At 50.3% G+C, this 19,880-nt stretch overlaps 7 protein-coding genes across 7 annotated transcripts; 5 read left to right on the top strand and 2 right to left on the bottom strand.

The window, feature by feature from the left end:
- Window positions 1–4,594: 4,594 nt before the first annotated feature.
- On the top strand, window positions 4,595–5,188 carry L3040_002107 (uncharacterized protein; the record flags this gene model as incomplete). Its single annotated transcript, XM_007290749.1, has 2 exons — window positions 4,595–4,754; window positions 4,827–5,188. 2 exons carry the CDS (start codon window positions 4,595–4,597, stop codon window positions 5,186–5,188), a joined length of 522 nt encoding a protein of 173 aa, XP_007290811.1.
- Window positions 5,189–6,620: 1,432 nt separating this feature from the next.
- L3040_002106 (uncharacterized protein) lies at window positions 6,621–8,672 on the top strand (the record flags this gene model as incomplete). Its single annotated transcript, XM_066157021.1, has 6 exons — window positions 6,621–6,879; window positions 6,945–7,310; window positions 7,384–8,039; window positions 8,190–8,257; window positions 8,337–8,474; window positions 8,660–8,672. The coding sequence occupies 6 exons, from the start codon at window positions 6,621–6,623 to the stop codon at window positions 8,670–8,672; spliced, it is 1,500 nt and encodes a 499-aa protein (XP_066013017.1).
- A 697-nt stretch (window positions 8,673–9,369) lies between these two features.
- On the bottom strand, window positions 9,370–11,165 carry L3040_002105 (uncharacterized protein; the record flags this gene model as incomplete). Its single annotated transcript, XM_007290748.2, has 4 exons — window positions 9,370–10,245; window positions 10,310–10,765; window positions 10,871–10,885; window positions 10,953–11,165. The coding sequence occupies 4 exons, from the start codon at window positions 11,163–11,165 to the stop codon at window positions 9,370–9,372; spliced, it is 1,560 nt and encodes a 519-aa protein (XP_007290810.2).
- A 2,821-nt stretch (window positions 11,166–13,986) lies between these two features.
- L3040_002104 (uncharacterized protein) lies at window positions 13,987–14,803 on the bottom strand (the record flags this gene model as incomplete). The annotated part of the gene is made up of 2 exons (XM_066157020.1): window positions 13,987–14,303; window positions 14,392–14,803. The coding sequence occupies 2 exons, from the start codon at window positions 14,801–14,803 to the stop codon at window positions 13,987–13,989; spliced, it is 729 nt and encodes a 242-aa protein (XP_066013016.1).
- A 1,336-nt stretch (window positions 14,804–16,139) lies between these two features.
- L3040_002103 (uncharacterized protein) lies at window positions 16,140–17,679 on the top strand (the record flags this gene model as incomplete). Its single annotated transcript, XM_007290746.2, has 4 exons — window positions 16,140–16,177; window positions 16,230–16,414; window positions 16,462–16,690; window positions 16,749–17,679. The coding sequence occupies 4 exons, from the start codon at window positions 16,140–16,142 to the stop codon at window positions 17,677–17,679; spliced, it is 1,383 nt and encodes a 460-aa protein (XP_007290808.2).
- A 522-nt stretch (window positions 17,680–18,201) lies between these two features.
- L3040_002102 (uncharacterized protein) lies at window positions 18,202–18,655 on the top strand (the record flags this gene model as incomplete). The annotated part of the gene is made up of 3 exons (XM_066157019.1): window positions 18,202–18,360; window positions 18,405–18,504; window positions 18,558–18,655. 3 exons carry the CDS (start codon window positions 18,202–18,204, stop codon window positions 18,653–18,655), a joined length of 357 nt encoding a protein of 118 aa, XP_066013015.1.
- Window positions 18,656–18,745: 90 nt separating this feature from the next.
- L3040_002101 (uncharacterized protein) lies at window positions 18,746–19,615 on the top strand (the record flags this gene model as incomplete). Its single annotated transcript, XM_066157018.1, has 6 exons — window positions 18,746–18,905; window positions 18,949–19,112; window positions 19,238–19,243; window positions 19,287–19,344; window positions 19,405–19,478; window positions 19,538–19,615. The coding sequence occupies 6 exons, from the start codon at window positions 18,746–18,748 to the stop codon at window positions 19,613–19,615; spliced, it is 540 nt and encodes a 179-aa protein (XP_066013014.1).
- Window positions 19,616–19,880: the final 265 nt, after the last annotated feature.

Genomic DNA, 19,880 nt, shown 5'->3' with positions numbered 1-19,880 from the left:
ACCACGGGTGAGAAGGGTCAACTCACGATGCTGAACAATTTCTTTCTTTCCTTTCTTCCCAGGCACAGTGACAGAGTATTGGGACCCCGGAGAAAGATCCTAAGCCACCATGCAGTGCAGGTGCCAGAGAAGCACCAGCGTTCAGATAGCGGGTAACACAGGGACCACCGCACAGCACAGCTCGGGGCCACGGGCCTGATCTGGGCCCAGGCGAACGTCCCGCCTGGTCTGTTTACCCTGCCGCCAGTAGCTCGCTTAGCGGGATTGACGAGTAACAAATCGGGGGGGTTGCTGGTCAATGAAGTTCGGTAGTAGTACATTACTCTCCCCCCCATGAATACATGTCGAAAGTATAATTTCGCAAGGGATCTTACCAGGGCTTAAACCAATCAACTTCTAAGGATTCAACCTTGAAAAGTATCTTTGAGCCAGTATTTAGTCTATACAGTGGAGTTGACAGGGCTTTGACCCATTAAGAAACCACCGCTCTATGATTTATGGGCCTAAACTGGGTCCGAAATGTACTACGTATTCTACTAGTACTAGTAGTACTTGTAGTACGTACAGTAGTACGTGCTTACGTACGGATACTTTGACCGCGAATCCAAAGTCTTCCAAGCCCGCAGCGGTCAGGTCCGCGGAGGAAAGGCTCGACGCCCTCGGATATTATATGGCAGCACGTACTACTACTACGGAGATACTCACGACAACCCCCTTCCCCTTCGGCCCTCTCAGCTCGTGTGTTGAACTCTACCAAAGTGCTGCTTGCGACGCTTATCCCAGGGACGTTGGGGTGAGTACCGGTAGGTTTGTACCGTCTTACTTACTACCGTACAAGAAAGGGGACAGATGCATCGTGACCAAACTCTCTTCCGCGGCCCGCCTCACATCTCTTGAAAACTCTCTCGCCGTCTCGCAAATTTGAATTACTTCCCGCCGTCCCACAGACTTGATTTTCCCGCCGTCCCGAGCATGCATGCATACTGAAAGGCTTTGATAGTCCGGCATTTTCTACGGCTCGACTCGTGCCGCTGCAGTTGCACGGCCGATGATCTGTCGTGTACCCACATTATATCGTCACCTCCGCGACCGTGCTGGCTCGCGGCACTTGGACCGGACCCATGCCGGAGAGAAAAGGCGGGGTGTATGCTTCATGATATGCTGTTGGGAAGTTGAGAGGGACATTATGTGTTACAGACGCCTCGAAGCATGCAATACGCCGACAAGACGATTCGCCGACGGGCAAATTGCTTCGCAACGAGAGGTCTTTCCCCTGGCGGCCCTCCGCAAGCTCAGGGGCTCTCGCTTCGCAACCGTCGCGGGTATGATATGGCTGCCTTCCGAGTCTTTGAACATCGACGCTAACCTACATCACTTTTGCATAGGAAACACAATGTGAAGTTGTGTACAGTAAAGATATCAATTTATTTTCCCGACTTCGATTTAATCGGTATAATTCTAGGCCGCAGCCCGGCCGCAAGCTAAAACTTCCGGCCCTCCGCAAGCTACGGAGTAAGTTTTCCGGACCTCGCGGAATGGTACTTTTAATACCGTAGTAGCTTATTTCAGGGCGATCCAGCCAGCTGCCCCGTAGGCATTCAATCCATAGTAACAGTAGCTTCCTCATAGCCTCCTTCAGCGCGATGTATCCAGCTGTCCTTGCGGCACCTGCGGCCCTGTGTATACACCATGGTGACCGTCTCCATTATACCCTCTTCAAGTGCGGATTCATAATGGGAAATAACGACCACCATCGCGGATCGGCCAGCTGAAACGAAAAGAATGGGGGCAGTTTAAGTTTCTGCGTCACGAGAGAGAAAGAGATGGAAAGAGAGAGCGCTGGCCGACTTTGATCCTTTCGATTCTTCCTACAGAGGGAGGGATTACGTGTACTTGTCTCAGTTCCCCTTCTGTATAAGATCAGGCGCAGGGTTTACAACGTAATTTCAAGCATACAGATAGACGTACTGCTTCTCTTAATGCGCTCGCGATGACGACGCTCCGACTCGTCCCGTGGCATTTGAGCTTCTCAGCTGGTTTTGTAAACGTGCACTATCAAAAATACAGGCAGAAGAGTATTATCAGATAGAGAGTCGACTCCGGTAGAGAGCGGCAGTCTCTCTTTCACGGGAGGGGGAACATCGGGGATTGATTGAGGTTGTTACGTTACCAAGTTCCTAAGCCTGTTTTTTGGTTTTCGTTTTCGGACAGCTGGCTGCGAAAGATACGTGGTGTTAAAGCCAGGTACCTGACTTTGATTGATATTCGCTTTTAGGACAGTGGATTGGTGCTTTAGAATCTATCTACCCTTAGTTTTCACACGGCGATGGGTGCAAGTTCTACAGTTTAATACTGCAAGAGCTAATACCTGACTTAATTTATTCGAGTGATAATTAGCATAGAATCGTGGCTACAAGTATGTATATATATATATACTTGCACTTCTAGTCTGTGAGATAATGAGTATGCATATGTATACATATATACATATGTGGGCAAGTTTTTCCCAGCCGATGTGATATGGGGGTTTTTTTTTTTATCTACGCGAAATTAAGCGAGCCCTCTAGAGGAAATGTAAAGGCGCATCTTGCCCATCACTTTTCTGTCTCACTTGATTATCTCTCGCAAGTAGCTGATCTGAAAGCCTTCTTATGCGTTTTTATGATATCGGAGTTAATTCGTACTACACATGAGTGGTTTTATCGACGCAGAAGCAGTACCGATTCTCAACCTTTGTCTCGAGAGCCGCCGCTATGTGCAGATTTATCGATGCCCAGCCCGGGCCTGAGGCTTTTACTAAACGTTAACACAGCAGAATTTGATTGAAGTTAATAGAGAAAATATATAGCGCTTAAAAAATGCTTCGGTGATTCGCTCTGCACCGTAATCCTTTTAGAGTGCCGATATCTGATGAGGGAAGACCAGTCGTCTTCAGCTCAGGACAGACGTTGAAGATTTAGACCTTTCTCTGCTTGTTAGTAGTACTAATCGGTAGTCGGGATCCGAATACTAGGAAGGAAAGAACAAAGGGAACAAAAATTACTAAAGCATGACCGCTGATATGCCGAAGACTGTTTAGTTAAGGAGCGTTGGCTTCAAACTCAGCTCAGCGATAATAATAAAGAGAAGTATATGGAGTCCTGAAAATACGATAGGACAGCTCTCGTGTTGAACCGGCTTCCTTTTCTGCTGTCTTTTTATTGATGGCACAGTAGTGGTATCTTATAGGTTGTTGCTAAGATCTGTGATGCGTCAGGTAGGTAGGTAGGTACCCGTTGCCACGAACCTCGGAGTCCTGGGAGACTGCCATGATATTCCTAACCTATCAGAAATCAATCGAAATTAGTCACGAAGTGACGGGCTTCGTACCTGGTCTTAGGGTTATGGAATCGGGTATCCGACTTGCGTCGAGGGGGCCTCATTTGCATTTACCAATCCATATCCACGAACCAACTTTCTTTGCAAGGATACCTGGGGTTACACTTCAGACGAAATCTCACCGCAGGAGGGATAGTAAGACGAAGCGAGATGACTGTGTATATTTTGGGAGACTCTTCGATAGAATGCACGAGATGACAGGCTCAGCTCTCTATGCCGCCGGGCTGTATAAAGTCTATCTTACGAAAGACAAACTCCGGAACCTCGATACTTTCCCGTTGCGCCTTATCCGCGAATTCCTCCTTCGAAAATCGAAAATGTACTGTGTGGCATGCACCTGGCCGGGCCGTCAACTTCTCCTTGAGATACTTTCATAGCCTAACTCTTTCTGGAGTCAGCTTGAGCCAGCAATACTATATTACTGATAGTAGTTATTGACTTCCGTCGCTGGCCTGACAGCGGAATAGGCGCTATAGTGATAGGTACGAGATCTTTATCGCTCATTGATGAGCTTGTTATTAATAGCCAGCGTAAGGCAGGCTCTTTATGGTGTGCAGGTAAGATGACATGTGCACATTATCAAGAATACCGGTAACAGCACATGAAAAGGAAATTACAAAGCCATTAATCTTGTTGGGAATTGTTTGTTGTTGTCGTCGGCAGCATTCGCCAAGGCCGACGACGGAGCAGCCCCGCCATCTTGCCTCGTGGTTCCATCAACCACGAGACGAGACACCCGGACGCAATTGTGCGACCCCTAAACCCCCTTTAAACCCATAAACCCCAAGAACAAACTCTCTTTTCGGATACGAAACACTGTCGCATTGCTCTTTGTTGCTATACACGCTCCTCGATATCTCACGGCAGATCAAGTCTCTCTGTACCTGCGCTTCTCGAGTCTTCACGCCGATTGATCGCGACTTCCGACCCCTCGGTGAATGTCTGCCGCTCGAGGCTTCGCTTTGCCCCGGTTACAGCTACAGCTACAGCTATACCTATAGCTATCCCTATAGCTATAGCTATACCTCCCAGCTAACCTCTTCCTCCCGAGTCCCAGACCAGACACACCATTCACATCCAAACATCCCTTACCAACCTCCATTCACACCCCCTCGAGCCGCACCTAGTCCTCCGTATCCCTCACTTCCTCGACTTTACAACCCATAGCAGTCGCACCTGGCGAATACATCTGCTTATTAAACTTGCCTACATAACAATGGCTCAACCCTCCGGAGCCGCCGGGCTCCTTGCTCGCCAACTCAAATACATGCAAACCGCAAAGGACCTACCAGGAATATCGTGTGGGCTAGTAAACAGCAATGTCTTCGAGTGGGAGGTAATGCTCATGATATCAGACGACTGCAAATACTACGGAGGTACCTATTCCTCTTTTGAAGCCCTACCATTCCAGCATCTTTGAGAACCAATCACTAATAACTACAACATAGGAGGCAATTTCCGCAGCCATCTCACCTTCCCCAAAGAATACCCCCATCTCCCGCCATCACTCGTCTTTAAGACACCAATTCCCTTCCACCCCAACGTGTATGAAGACGGCCGTCTCTGCATCTCGATCCTGCATCCACCCGGGGAGGATCAATATGGTTACGAGAGCGCGGCGGAACGATGGTCACCTGTCCAGACGCCAGAAACGATACTGCTGAGTGTCATCAGTCTGCTCCATAGCCCGAACGACGAGAGCCCTGCGAATGTCGAGGCCGGGCGATTGTGGAGAGAGGAGAAGATAGGAAACAAGGAGTTCAAAAAAAGGTGTAGGAAGATTGTGAGGGAAAGTCTCGGAGAGGACTAGGTGAACTGTGAGAGGGTGGAGGGTGATACCGGTACATGTGGACGGGGAAGTTGTGCTTGGGTGCATTTCTGACAGCGCTACAGCCAAGGTTCGTAGGGGTTTTTGGACAGCGATTTTAGCGGAATGAAGTAGATACCATATCAGCCGGGTACGCATTTCCGTCCGTCGAGAGAGATGAAGGGCAATCGTCCAGTGTGGATCTTGTCCACGATATACCATATACCTTGGTGGCGGTTGTTGTGGTTGAAGTCAGTGGATGCCGAAAAGTTGGTGCCACGAGTGTGGTGACAGCCTTCAACTTCGAGCATTGATACTGTTCTACCCTCAAGCTATTCCGACGCGAATTTGTCTAACTTTTTTACAACTCTCGTTGAAGATACAGCAAGCCTTGTAGTTACTTGGACTCATTTGTTTACATGTCCCTTCTGCTGTGTCGATCTTGTGGGAATCTGAAGATCGCTCGGCGAATTCCTGTCGCGGCTCTCGCAGGTCCTTCGCACGGGACGAAAATGAGCATAAGTTTCTTTCATACCTATCTCCATCTGGCGCTCGGGCTTCCATTTGTAGCAATCCGACCGAACGGCCTTCTTTGAGCCACCTCGCTTAACCGGCACTTTAGCCAAGACTCAAAAGACATCTCGCATTTGATGTCCACCTTTCTGACGTCGTCGTCATGCCAATGTGCTTATGCTGTCGGGTTGGCATATGGACTTGAATCCGAATCTGGGTGAATCTGGTCGGATCTATTATGATTTTGATGATTGGTAGGTTCAGTATGATTTGCTTGCCCACCATTATGAGTCTATGAAGTTGGACTGTGGATACCACCAACTCTGAAAGTGCTCAGTGCTTGTCACCATGGGTGACCAAAGCGATTGTTTTTCAGACAAGTTCCCAGATAAGCTTGTTTGTATTTTCCACTCATGAGAGTACTTGGTCTGACATGTCACATTGAACACTAACTCCAGAACTTCAAATCCTGGCTCTTTCATATCCAGCTCGAAAGTAATGCAGGCTCCCCTCTGTTAGCTTACGAGATGCATGGAATTCTTCAGGTACAGATCGGCAAGTTGTGTCAAGGGCTTGCTCCTACGCGCCTCGATTTACTTAAATGGATCTTCCGAACGACAGAATGCCACTCAGGCTTCCCCCTCCCCCTCCCCCCCGCAGATGCACTTCCCCACAAACTGGGCAGAAGATGGGGTAATATCATTGAAGCCGGTAGTAATGCTTACATGAATGGAGTTCCCGCAGCATACAAAATATGACAGAATGCCAAACTCATTCTGTTTGGCACTCTCCTCAGTTTTTTGCGTTGGTGTGGATTTGACAGTTAGCGACCATATCTGGTTCTGTGAGCGCGACGAAAAACCGGCGCCGAGATCGTGACAAGAACTACCCTACAATCCAGCGTTCTCGGGAAAATTTCAAGATGTTTGGCTCAAGCGAGAAGTTCTTCGGCCTGAAAGGCGCCAACCTACAGATCGCGGTCGGTGTGATTGCCGGCATAGATTTCCTCCTCTTCGGATACGACCAAGGTGTGACCGGCGGCCTCCTCACGCTTGATTCCTTCCGCTTGCAGTTTCCCGGTATCGATCCTATGCAAGATGGGATCACCGATACCGAGTCCAGCCATCGATCCACGTATCAGGGCATCACCGTCGCGAGTTACAACGTTGGGTGTTTCCTCGGTAAGTCTGCTTCGCTCCTTCATGGTAGTAGAAGCGATCGCTATACTGATGCATGCTGTGCACAGGTGCTATCCTGTGTATATTCATCGGCAACCCGCTTGGACGGCGGAAAACGATCTTCTTGGGATCGTCGATTATGGTTGTTGGGGCCATCCTTCAATGTAGCTCGTATCAGCTTGTGCAGTTTATTCTCGGGAGGATTATCACGGGGATTGGGAACGGATTGAATACCTCGACTGTGCCTACGTGGCAGTCTGAATGTTCGAGGTCGCATCGGCGCGGACAGCTGGTTATGATTGAAGGGGCGCTCATCACGGGAGGCATCATGATAGCATACTGGTTGGACTTTGGATTCTACTTCTTGGATCCCAATCCTGTGGCTTGGAGGTTTCCGCTTGCGTTCCAGATTGTCTTTTGCCTTTTCATCTTGGGTAAGCCCTCCCCCCTCCCCTCCCCTCCCCACTCATCTGAGATCCTCGACAGTGACTGGCTTACACGTCTAAGGCTTGGTAATGAGCATGCCCGAAAGCCCACGATGGCTCGTCCTGAAAGGCAAAGACGAGCAAGCGATGCACGTCCTTGCCGCGCTCAACGACAAGCCGGTTGACAGCGCGTACATCCGCGACGAGTACACGTCCATCAAGGACACGGTCCTCGAGATGGAGAGAGGCAGCTTCAGTCACCTCTTCAGCACGGGCAAGGACCGCCACCTCCACCGCACCGTCCTCGCCTACGTCAACCAGGTGTTCCAGCAGATCTCCGGGATCAACCTCATCACCTACTACATCCCCAACGTGCTGCAGAACCAGGTCGGTCTCGGCCCGACGCGCGCCAAGCTCATCGCGGCCTGCAACGGCACCGAGTACTTCCTCGCGAGCTGGGTCGCCGTCTTCACGGTGGAGCGCTTCGGCAGGCGGAGCCTGATGCTGTTCGGCGCGGCGGGCATGTCCCTCTCGATGGTCGCGCTCGCCGTCACGGACTCGGTGGGTGGAGCCAAAGCCGGCGTCGGCCAGACGGTCTTCCTGTTCGTTTTCAACTCGTTCTTCGCCGTCGGCTGGCTGGGCATGACCTGGCTCTACCCGGCGGAGATTGTGCCGCTGCGGATCCGGGCGCCGGCGAACGCGCTCGCGACGTCGGGGAACTGGCTTTTCAACTTTCTGGTATATCTTATTCCTATTTCATCTATTTCCATTCTGTATTTTGTATTTTGTATTGTCCCCTCTGACCTTTCTTCCTCCCGGTTTGACAAGTAGGCGACATTTTCCGCTTTCTTTCTGTGCTGTGCTGTACTCTACTGACTAGACTTCCAGGTCGTGATGATCACGCCCGTAGCTTTCAGCACCATCGGCTACAAAACCTATGTCATCTTCGCCGTCATGTACACTCCACCTCCCTTACCCCTTCCTTGTCCCTTCTCTTTACATTCTCGCCAAGCTAACCCAAAAATCAATCTACAGCAACGCATTCATCTTTCCCATCGTCTACTTCTTCTACCCAGAAACAGCCTACCGCTCCCTCGAGGAGATGGACGCCATCTTCGCGAAGACGAGGTCCGCCTTCGCGGTCGTGGCGGTTGCGCGCAATGAGCCGAGACGGTATGATGAGAAGGGGGAGTTGTTGCTTGGAGATGTTAGGTGTGAGGAGGAGGGGACGGGGGAGAAGGGGGAGGGGAAAGTGAGGAGGTGAGCAGGTGAGCAGGCTGGGTGGTGGGGCGGTGGGTTTGATATCGCGATGAGGAGGAGGAGGAGGAGGAGGCTATTTTGTGCGTTGTGGGTGATAGGGGTGATATCTAGGGATTGTTGGGATTATGAATTGGAGGAGGAAATTGTATAAGCTGAAGCTTGTATCTATATACGAGAGGGATGTTTGGATGAGCTCGCTTGTAAGCTGAGCTAGGGCTGCTCGGTCGGGTGGAGATGCTTGGAAGGTGGGCTTGAAATTGAAATTGAAGTTGAGATTGGTGTTCTTTGCTGCTGTTGCTCGATCGTTCTAACAGGAACCTAAATCCGAACCAACCAACCAACCATCCAACTATCATTTCACTACTGGAATTTCTTCAAGTGCGCGCGACATGGAGGCTTCTTGATAGCTCTCTCTATGTGTTGATGATGTTGTTGATGATGACGACATTACCCACGGTTCTCGCTTAAAGGATTCGTTTATGCACGCGAGCATTGAGCTTGTTGACACGGCTTAGAATTTACGCGAGAAAGCGGCCCCAATGCTCTTCGGGATAGGATTGCTCTTTTTTCCCCGTTTTTTAATTTATTCTTATATTCTATTTTCCTTCTTCGCTATCTCTTTCATTATATGTCGCAGCTACAGTAGGAGTTGAAGTAAAAGCAGATGAGTAAAGCGATCAAAACCGTACCAAATTTCATAACAAAAGGAACTATCGTTGCCAAGTAACGGATGGTCCTGAGCCGCCAGGCGCCATCCCCACCGAATAGTATATGGGTTGTTCACCAGTAACCGCTCGAGCCAGACAGATTACTTCGTCTCCATGACGTCCATCTCGACGGTGACTTTCCGAACATCATGCTCCTCGTCATCTTCCCCGTACTCGACATCTTTGGCGGGTCCGGATACGCGGGCCCCCGCAATGGGCTCCTTCTCAAACTTCCGGCCGCGTCGCTCGGGACCGAGGCCGACCGTCACGGCGATGCCCAGCGCGATGGCAGCAGTGGCGATGGCCATGACGGGGCCGTAGGCCTTGACGTGCGGGCCGCCCTCGTCGCTCACGTGGATCCGCTCGGCCAGGAGGTTGACGACCTGGGCGGACGGCGACGAGATCATGTTCCCGAGCTGGTAGGTGAGGCCCGGGAAGGTGGAGCGGTAGGCCGCGGGCGACAGCTCGTTGAGGTGGATGGGGATCACGCCCCAGGCGCCCTGCACCCAGAACTGCATCAGGAAGCCCGTGGCCGAGAGGGCGCGCTCGCCGCTGGGGAGGATCCAGCCGGGGATCATCAGGCCGGACATGAGCGCCGAGAAGATCATGGAGCGGCGCCGCCCGAGGAGCTGCGACACGTACCCGATGATGGTCCCGCCCACGCAGGCGCCCGTCTTCATCCAGATGGAGGCGCGGCTGGCGGCCGCGTTGTCCAGCCCCTTGGCCTGGCGCATGAAGGTCGTGTAGGAGTCCTGCGAGGTGTGGCTGTAGAGGTTGAACCAGGTCATCAGGATCACGCAGTAGACGCACATCTTCCACTCCTGGGCCAGCATGAGCTTGGTCTCCTTCCAGAAGTCGCTGGCGGAGGCGTCCTTGGTGCCGTTCTTCTTGGCCTCGAGGAACTGCTGGCTCTCGGGAAAGCAGAGACGGATGAGCCCGACTCCGATGGAAGCGCCGGCCGCAATCCAGAAGACGGTCTTGATTGAGAAAAAAAAAAAATCTTTAGCCAAGATTCGTTACGGATAGAGGGAATTGACTAACCTTCCACGTCTCGACGCCTCCGCCAACGCCTAGATTGGCACATGCAGCTAGCACGTATCCAAGAGCGTAGCCTTGCTGCAGTATCCCAGACATCAAGCCTCGGGCATTGACTGGGCAGTGCTCAAGAGACATCGCAATCGCGTTTCCGTAGACACCGCCCATAAAGAGCCCGAAGAGACTCCTTACGGCCAAAAACTGTTGGAAGGTCCTGCAGTAGATGGTTGAGACCTGGAGAAGGCCTAGGACTATCATGTTGCAGGCCATGGGGTATTTGCGGCCAAATCTATCTCCCGCGAGACCGAAGCCGGCGGCTCCAATAGATCGCAAGAGAAGGGTGAGGGTGATGGCCGAGGTGATGCTGGTATTGGATTGATCGTAGTATGCTGCTAATTTGACGGTTTGGATGGAGAGGGCATGAAAGTCGAAAGCATCGGCTGTCCAGGCCCAGAAGCCGCACTAGAGGACACGAAAAGTCAGCGACTGCATGTCTGTCTACGAAGGGTTTCATGGGAAACATGGTAGGAGGAAGACGAGTGAGGATAACTCCCCCGAATGACCTACCATGAAGAAAAGCCACTATACCAGTAAGTCAGTATTCATTCCGTACGTACATCGCATCTACTCCCCCGTGGATTCAACTTACATCGCGTGCGCTTAGCTGTGCGAAGAGGGAGAAGGGATTCTTGAGCGGCTCCGGGTCGTGCCATTCGCAGTGAGTTTCGCCATGTTCATTGGTCACGACGACTCTCTGCTTCCACTTGAGCAGATCAGACAGACTCTGCTTTGCGGTTGGGATGATGCCCTTCACGATCGGGTCTGCTGGCTCAGGGCCTGTTGGAGCTGGGGTAAAGCGCATGACGGGCAACGTCTCTCGCAGCTTTGTTCTTGCTGGAGTACCGGTAATTGAAGCTCTCCCTTTCTGGATTCGGGGTTTCCTTTACAAAGAAAGAGATTCGGCCGAAGGATCAGGCGGGCTGCCAAGGTTACACAAGAAAGATTAAGCTCCGTCCAAGGATACACAAGAATGTCATACAGGAGATCGATCCTTCGCCATGGCGGCACCCGAGCTCTTATATCTTCTACATTACTAAGACTGCCCAGCCAGCAAGAACCCTTTCTCAGCCTGTCCACTTCGGAACTGACTACTCAACCTCCATGATCTGCTTCACCGACCTCGAATTCGACCTCGACCATCGACACCGGACCACTTACTGACTCCACGAGCCAAGGATTTCCAAGAACAGCTAAGCAACGAGGCTTGCGTGCATGAAGAGTGTACGATTCTTGGTGCAGATCATCACGAGGCCGGACATCATCGAAGAAGAGAAACACAATCCCTTGGGGAAAATAACGCTACACCTTCGACACAAGGATTGCCTTAGGACGGAGGCAAAATCAGGATGTTATGATGTATCCCTATCCAAAGGATCCTCATGTTTGAAAAGTGGGGCTGACAGATAAAGGATTGCGATTGTGATTATGAGTGAGCATCAGGTGTAGGATTTGATAAAGTAACGCCATCATCACCGGGTTCACTCCAGAGCGAAAGACCGATACTATCTCTACGGGTGAATAACAGAGGCCAAATTCAAGGTCATAACCTTCGCCTGTCGTTGACCTGATATCGTTCAATGAAGTAGGATTTCTCTTCTTTTTCATTCCGGGCTGCAAATTTGCCATGGCGATTTAAGCTTTAAAGTTATGTCTCTCACTTATCAGAGTTCAGCCTTACCTTATCCGATGTTAAGTTTCGAAGGATTTTCCGCTATCACGTTACACAAGCGATTTAAGGCTCGTACTACGTACTTCGTAGATCTCTACTCCGTAAGTAAAGGTACTCATTTACTAAAGTGGGATTATTCTTGTTGAATAAGTTTTTTAAAAACGAGAGTCAGCGCCTGGAAGATAGGGATATTGACGAAACATCCTTGGTTCGAATATCCTTGACGCGGGTCTAGACTCTACTGTATGTACCACTACCTACCGCATCTCGGGAAGTCCTTCCACCCCCGCAGCCAGTTTCCACAAGCCACAAGCTGTAAGCCACATATAGTACCGGTAGTATATCACTTGCCCCCAGATATGGGGATCTTCGGGGAGTGTAGCACGTGAGTACATACATAGGTACTACACCGCTGTGCCGTCGCCGATTAACGGCTTGAAGCTTCTTTGCTGCCATCAAGCCCGTCCAACGCCTCTGCTCTGGGGTCCCCGCAGATATGATCATGTCTGATCGGCAGTCGGGGACCTTCGTCCAATAGGTATGCAACTGTCGTGCGGGGTATAAGGTTATAATACTGGTTACTGGAATGTGCAATGCAGGTCTGCAATGCAGGTCTGCCTTTGCACAACAGCAACTGGAAGGGGAGTCGATACATTGATGCGGGTAGCTGACTCGGGGCGATATTGCATATGTATGGGAAGAGATGAATGGGTGAGGTGTTGCAAACCGCATCGGTTGATTTCTGCAGGAGTCGCTACTATTTCTTTTCTCGATCATATGTTATGTCAAGTTAGGGCGAGCGAGAACCGGTAGAATGAACGTTACGAGGCGGTCTTTTCACCTAGGAACATGACATGCATATGATCTGCGCATAATTTCATGCTACTAGTAATGCTGTAGCAAGTCTGGAAGGGCTGCTCCAGATAGCTGGACACCCCAAGTCGAAATCAGAAATACCAAGGGATGGGTCGGGAAGTTACCGATGTCGTGGTAGACACTTAGGATAACAAAAGAAATGTCGGTGAGGCCCCTCGGATATCTACAAGAAGTTCTTCTTGTTTCAGTCTGACATATGCGACGTAAGTAATAAGGGTCAGCTGTGATAGCTAACCGAGAGTCGAAAAAGCTTTCGTCGGCGCCACTCCATTGCAATCGAAGTTTTGACCTCATGGTGCAAATGGTTGAAGTATATCAGATGCACCGCTGCTTAATAATCGCCAAGAAGCTGCTGTTGGGAAGGTACGTAACGCATATCAAGTACCTTTCAACTTAGATGAGGAATCTGCAGACTCGGTACATCTGATTACATGAGCAGGAGAAAGGGGCTAATACGTGAAGAAAAAGCCTTATCAACTCCAGCGGTAGTACTGTGCCGATAGTACCCAGGTCGCTGACGTCGAGAATATTAGTTTTTTTTATAAAAATACATGGCATATGGAAGGACTTAGTAAGCCATAGCAGCTTCTCCCCAACGTGTCTCGTCGCTATCTTCTCATGAAGTGTTCGACGAGTTCCCGGTGCAGCGAGCCCACTTATTTATTCTATATGTTTCCGTCAGAAAATTGCCCTCTTTGACGCCTTCCCCCCGACTGAACAAAGTGAGCACCTCAACCTCTGTCAGGTCCGGCATTCTGGGAAGCTTCGTCCACCATCTAACTTCAGCAATTCATCTCCAGTTTGGCATGTCCTACCGGCCAGGGCATCGAAACGAGGCACTCACGATTCCGTCCGCGTACCAATCAACCATATCGGACAAAGGCTGCAAAACCAGTAGTCACACAACGACTAAATAATCTTCAAGATCCTTCTCCGGATTACTCCATCATCGTTTCTTCCCGGATCAAGATTTTCCGCTCAAGGCAATCTCGGGTTCGAGGTCATGTCAGTCTAACTCGACCGGGTCTTATTCAACGCGTGCGTTGATTGGACATCCCTAGGGGATCGATTTAGATCTTCATCGTTGCTGAACAAGCTGGGAGGATGGTGGCGAGGCAGGAAGTCGCACCGGCCCGGGTAGAAGCTGGACCGCGAGCTTTGCCTTTAATTTCTCCCTTTTGTGCTGCTTGTATGCGAAATAGACGGCGATGATCGTGGCTAGCGTCGCGGGTATGGAGACGCCGATGGCGAGTTTCTCGCCTAGGCTGAGGCCCGAAGACGAAGAAGTGGAAGAAGAGGAAGAGGTTGTGGAAGAAGAAGACGACGACGAAGCGGGCGAGTCGTTCTGATCTGCATCTGTCTTACCAGCTGCGGGAGTGGATGTTGCAATCGGTACTTAAGAGAAGACATAAGCGCGATTCAGTTGAACGAAGAGAGAACTGGTTGATAGGTTTTCATTGCGGTCAAAAGGCTTTTAACATACCACGAGTAGTTACCCCTGCGCCCGTCTGCGCAGGTGTCGCTCCCGCCGTCGTGATCGGCACTTTGCCCAGGGCTTCGGAGCAGTATTCCGAGAACACCGCCAGGCCGCTCGACAGATTCTCGGTATCGCCCGCCTTTCCGCTGATGCCGGCGCACATGATCATGACGTAGATCGACATCGACATCGATATCGCTTCCGAGTTGACGGTCTTCAGACAGAGGCAGCTGGCTGCGCTGCTCGGGTTTGTCTGGGGGCACGCGCTCGTGCGGAGACCATCGTAGACCAGCTCGACGGCGGTAGAGAGGCAGAGGGGGAGGTCTGACAAGATCGCGATCTGGGTGATGTGTGTCACTGTCTGAGCCATGAGGCCGGGAACCAAAAAGGTCGGAAGGATGAGAATTGTTGGCTTCATGGTTGGAGATGGTGAAAGGGTATGTACAGCAGAAGAAGAAAAGAAGAGAATCGAGGACCGAAACTGAGGTGAAGGGAAAAGCGCGGATTAGGTAGGACTGGTGTTTTTTTCAGCTGCGAAGCCACAGACGCGTGCCCCGTCCGAACAAGGAAATGAGGCTGGATCGTTGGGATCATGCGCCCAAGGCTCAGCTCGAGAGTTGAGAGACCATACCGACCCGTTTTCACAGGCCCAGATAGAGATTTTACCCTCGCGACTGGAGGTTCTCATGCAGCCATTTTTCGAATTGACTTCAGTCCGGAGTCAAGCAAAGCATGTTGGATCTCGAGAACATGAGACGGTCGACAATTGGTTGACAAGTTTGGGCGGTTGCAAGTACGGTAACGTCGACGGTAAGATTACAGGATGGTTGCATTTTGTGGCGCGCTCCATTCCAGCTCGTGCAACAATACCCAACTATTGTTCAGGCTGGCCGCAGTCACCGCGTTCTCGCGTCGATATGCCACTTCGTAAGGGGAGTGAGTATTCTCACAGAACATTGGTAAGATTACGAGCTTGAAACTGGCTCCAGCTTCGAACTATATCTTTGCTTAGCATATGAAAAATTTGGGAGGACTAAGCGAAGATCAGACATTTGAATTAACGACTTAAAACCAAAGCCTATTCCTGTTTGAGGATGCTTTAATAATGAGTGTCGTGGGCTATACCATCTTCTGCCAAAAACTGGAGCTCTCTTGAAGTGAATAACATCTATAAAACAATGCAATCAGGCGAGATTTGTCGGTTCGAGTCTCCCTAGAAGCTTGTCAAGATCAGATATCTCCATACTTTAGTCGCATTCGTACAGCTTTGCGATGAAAATACACATCATCATGTCGTTAATATTACTTACTCGTACTAATCATAATCCTCCAGAAAACCGCAACATATAACCAGAAAGTTGCATTTCCGATAGGCTGGCACGTGATCCGCGGAATGAAGTTCCACAATCAAGGCCTCAACCTTAATCAGACTGACCAAAAGTTACCGGTATATCAATATCCAGCCATACTTCAACAACCGAAACGCTCGCGGGGATCTTTCGCAATGCTTTATATTATGGAAGCATATCAATGTGAATCTTAGATTTAATATTTCAATGTCCTCTAATATAGATTCAACAGAGCCAGGCCTTTTGGCTCAGATCATTCAGCATGGCAATCTATATGCTGTTCTCATAGGCCTCATTTTCGCAACAGTGCTACTTGTCCGTCATTGTAGCACAGTACAAACCTCACACACGCGAAGACCACCTATAGTCCATCCGAAAGTCCCTATTATCGGCCACCTTCTGGGAATGATTACCCTTCAAGCCGACTATTACCAGAAGCTGTGGTGCGTATCCCGATAATACCTCTGCTCGTCATTGCTAAAATGTGCATCCCAGCTCGAAATATCCCTGGCCAATCTCTGCCCTCAAGATCTTCTCGAAGAAGATCTATATCATCACATCTCCGGAGCTTGCTCAGAGCGTTTTCCGCAATGCCAAGACGCTGTCCTTCGATCCCATTACTACCTCCGTATCGAAGAGGGTCTTCCAGATGACGAAGCGGCAAGTCGATCTATTGCAGGGTATCGCCCCTCGTGAAATGGCGAGGAAGAACATCCCGTCGCGAAAGCAACATACAGAGTTATGCACGCAACGATGCAGCCCGGTCGATCGCTCTTTCAGACGAACGCTGTCGCGCTCACTCGATTTGCGTCTTTCCTAGATGAAGTTGATGCCGTAGGCGAAACGGTAGATCTTTACGATTGGCTTCAGCATCGCTTCACGATTGCTACTGCAGAAGCGTTGTATGGAGCGTCGAACCCGATCTCCCAAAATAGTGCGATGATTCAATCGCTGGTGTGAGGCATCGCACCCAGTCTTCTCGTCTTCCGATTGTTACTAAAAAAAAATGCTTAGGGACTTTGAAAAATCCATCGCCCTCCTCTTTCTCAACATTCTTCCGTCAGTAACATGCCCGTCTGGAAACCGGGCTCGAGCTGCTTTCCGGGAAGCTTTCAAACATTACTACAGGAATAATGATCTTGGCGATGCTAGTGCTCTCATTCGTGGCCGCCATGATGTCCTCACTTCGAATGGATTTACAACAGATGACGTTGCTTGTTTTGATATTGGTGTTTTGATGGCCGCGACTATAAACTCCAACCCCGGGATCTTCTGGCTCGTCTCTTTCATCTACTCTTCTCCTTCTCTTCTCTCGTCTATCCGAAAAGAAGTGGAAGAAATAACATCCATATCAAATTCCCAAGCAGGAAACAACGAAGCCAGAATGGACATCAGCCTCCTGCTGCAGAGTTGTCCACTTCTCGTATCAGCATGGCAAGAAACCCTCCGTATCCGCGCTGCAACAATCCCCAACCGCGTCGTCACCGCCGACACCGTCCTCAACGACACTTATACACTCAAGGAAGGAAGCATCATCCAACTCCACTGTCAGACCATGCACACCTCCCCCTCAATCTGGGGTCCCGATGCCGCAAGATTTGACGCGACGCGGTTCCTCACTTCCTCCACCGCCGCCGGAATCGACAAAGAGACTCGAAAAAAGAGGAAGCAAGCTTTGAGCCCCTTTGGCGGCGGCTCGGCGCTATGCCCCGGGAGGTATTTCTCCAGCATGGAAATCGTCGGGGTCGTGGCTACCTTGGTCGCCGCATTTGACATTGAGGGGGTGAGGGTCCTTGAGGTCAAAATGCAGGCTATGAGTGAGCAGGTCAAACATCCCGAAGGTGATTTGCAAGTCAAGATCAAGAGGAGGAAAGGATGGGAAGATGTAAAGTGGAAGTTCGTGGTTGGTGCTGGGGTCGAGGGGGCCGCGTCGATGTTTGAGTGATGGGACATATGTTGAGGTTGGGAGCTTTCGGTTTCCTGAAAAACGAATAGCTGTTAACTGATCGAAAGACTCGGATTTTGGAAGGAGGATCAGTATGACGATGTTGCAGACAATGGTCGGATGCTGAGAAGAGCTTGTACCTCGCTTGCGCACTCTTCACCCGACCCCGAATGTGTCGCGATTTGCGTAAGGCACTCAGACGCATCATTGTTTGAAAATTCCTCAAACATAGTGTGTCGTACACAATTACCGCCCATCATGGCGCAGAGTTTGGGTTTTCAGAATCATGCTGTCGCTGGCTAAACGCCGTATAGTCACATGACGGCCCGATCTAACCCTATCTGATGGTATGAATCGCATCGCATCTTACAGTAAGCAAGCGAGGGGCCTTCCTGACAACTTCTTATTTCGAACAGCGTGATCTTTCAGTACAACCTGTAAAAACAATCAAATGCTACAGTTGATACCTTTTCAACCTCACTCAACTTTCCCCCACTTCTCAACTGAATTGATATCGTCGCAATGGACCAACACGAGATCGTCTCGCCTGTACCATTCATGTTGCTTCTCGAGACACTCAAGCATCTTCCCCGCACTGGATGGGTTCAGCATGGTGTTGATTGCCCAGAAAGTGTCAGCGGCCATATATTCTTGATGACGGTCATGGCTTCGCTGCTTAAGGTTTGTCCATCTTCAAGAGATCTCCTCTTACTGACATCTATCAGTCTGATGGCGACCCCAGCAGGAGAGCTGCTATGGCCCTTGTCCATGACATGGCCGAGTCACTTGTTGGAGATATAACGCCATCTCAAGGAGTATCAAAAGGTAGGGCAATAGTCGAAGATGGCTCTCAATCCACGTTGCTGATGCCTTGTCAGAAGAGAAGCACCAACGCGAGCTTCTGGCGATGAAATATATCCAGATCGAGGCTGCAAAGTCAAATTCGGCCTTCGCGGACCAAACGATGGAACTCTGACTCGAATTTGAGGACGGAAAAACCGAGGACGCGAAGATTGTCCGTGATCTTGACCGGATCGAGTGTGCCTTAGAGCTCATAGCCAACGAGATGAAATCATGTGGGAAGTGGAGAGACGATGAGATGTTCGAGGACCAGGTTAGCAAAGTCCGAAGTGGAGCGTGCCAGCCATGGAAGGACGCGCTGGTCCAGGCACGAAAAACTTTCTGGGAGAAAAGGGACTTGTACAGCGAGGTTATCTTCTTGATCGGTTTGTCATTTCCCTTCGTACCGAGTATTTCTCACATTTGTAGGCCCTCCTGGTTCAGGCAAGATCACCCAATATTCCCGACTCGCACTCGAGTTCGGTATCTGCCATATATCAGCAGGCGATCTCTTGAGGCAGGAAATGGCTCGTGAAGGATCCGAATATGCAGAGTTAATATCCGATCATATGAAGTCTAAGCCACCACAGCCCGTACCTCCGCGCTTGGTCGCGATCTGCTGGAGCGGAGAATTGGGGCGGTATCAGCACCAGGACAGAAACAGTGCCTCCTCATCGACGGGTTCCCAAGGAACAATAGCCAGGCCAACGAATTTTAGAGGATGGTGAGCTGTCATGCCATTTGTCAACTCGCGCTAACCTCCAAAGATTTGTCCGAGCTTCAATACCATTTTTCTGGACTGTGATGTTGATGTCTTGATCAAGCGTATGCACAACCGAGGCGCATCTTCGAATCGTTTGGACGACGATCCTGACGTGATCAAAGGCAGGGTCGAGGCTTTCAAGCAGCAGAACTCGCCAGTTGAGCAGCACTTGCGGGATTGCAGCCCTTTCTTCGGGGTGAGTTGGTCCATCCATCCCTTCTCTCGTACGTCCCTTTGATTAATCCATCTTACAAGATCGATTGCAACGGCTCTGAGGATGAAGTATATGAAAAACTCAAGACTTGTTTCGAACAGATTCGCGGCACGAAATGATCTAATCATCGCGCTGCTGTATTATGATCTAGCACAACCAATAAAAATTGCCTCTTGCATTACAGCAGGCATCTCGTCCGAATGCTTTCCTTTCAAGTATACTTTTTCATTTCAAAGAGTCTGCCATTCTCCTTCTCTATCAGAATCATCTTGAGCCGTGTCTCCTGCTAGCTTGGTATGTGAAATCCTCCAACAATGCCGCACGCAGAAGGACAAACCGGCAAGAATGGCAGCTAGGTGCATCACGGCATATGCCTTCCAAATG

The sequence above is a fragment of the Drepanopeziza brunnea genome, assembly GCF_022702325.1.
Source record: "Drepanopeziza brunnea f. sp. 'multigermtubi' strain 214-2 chromosome Unknown ctg2, whole genome shotgun sequence".
NCBI classification, from domain to species: Eukaryota; Fungi; Ascomycota; class Leotiomycetes; order Helotiales; family Drepanopezizaceae; genus Drepanopeziza; species Drepanopeziza brunnea.
Note: the sequence above shows the minus strand (reverse complement) of the source record. Positions and strands in the feature narration are given on the sequence as shown.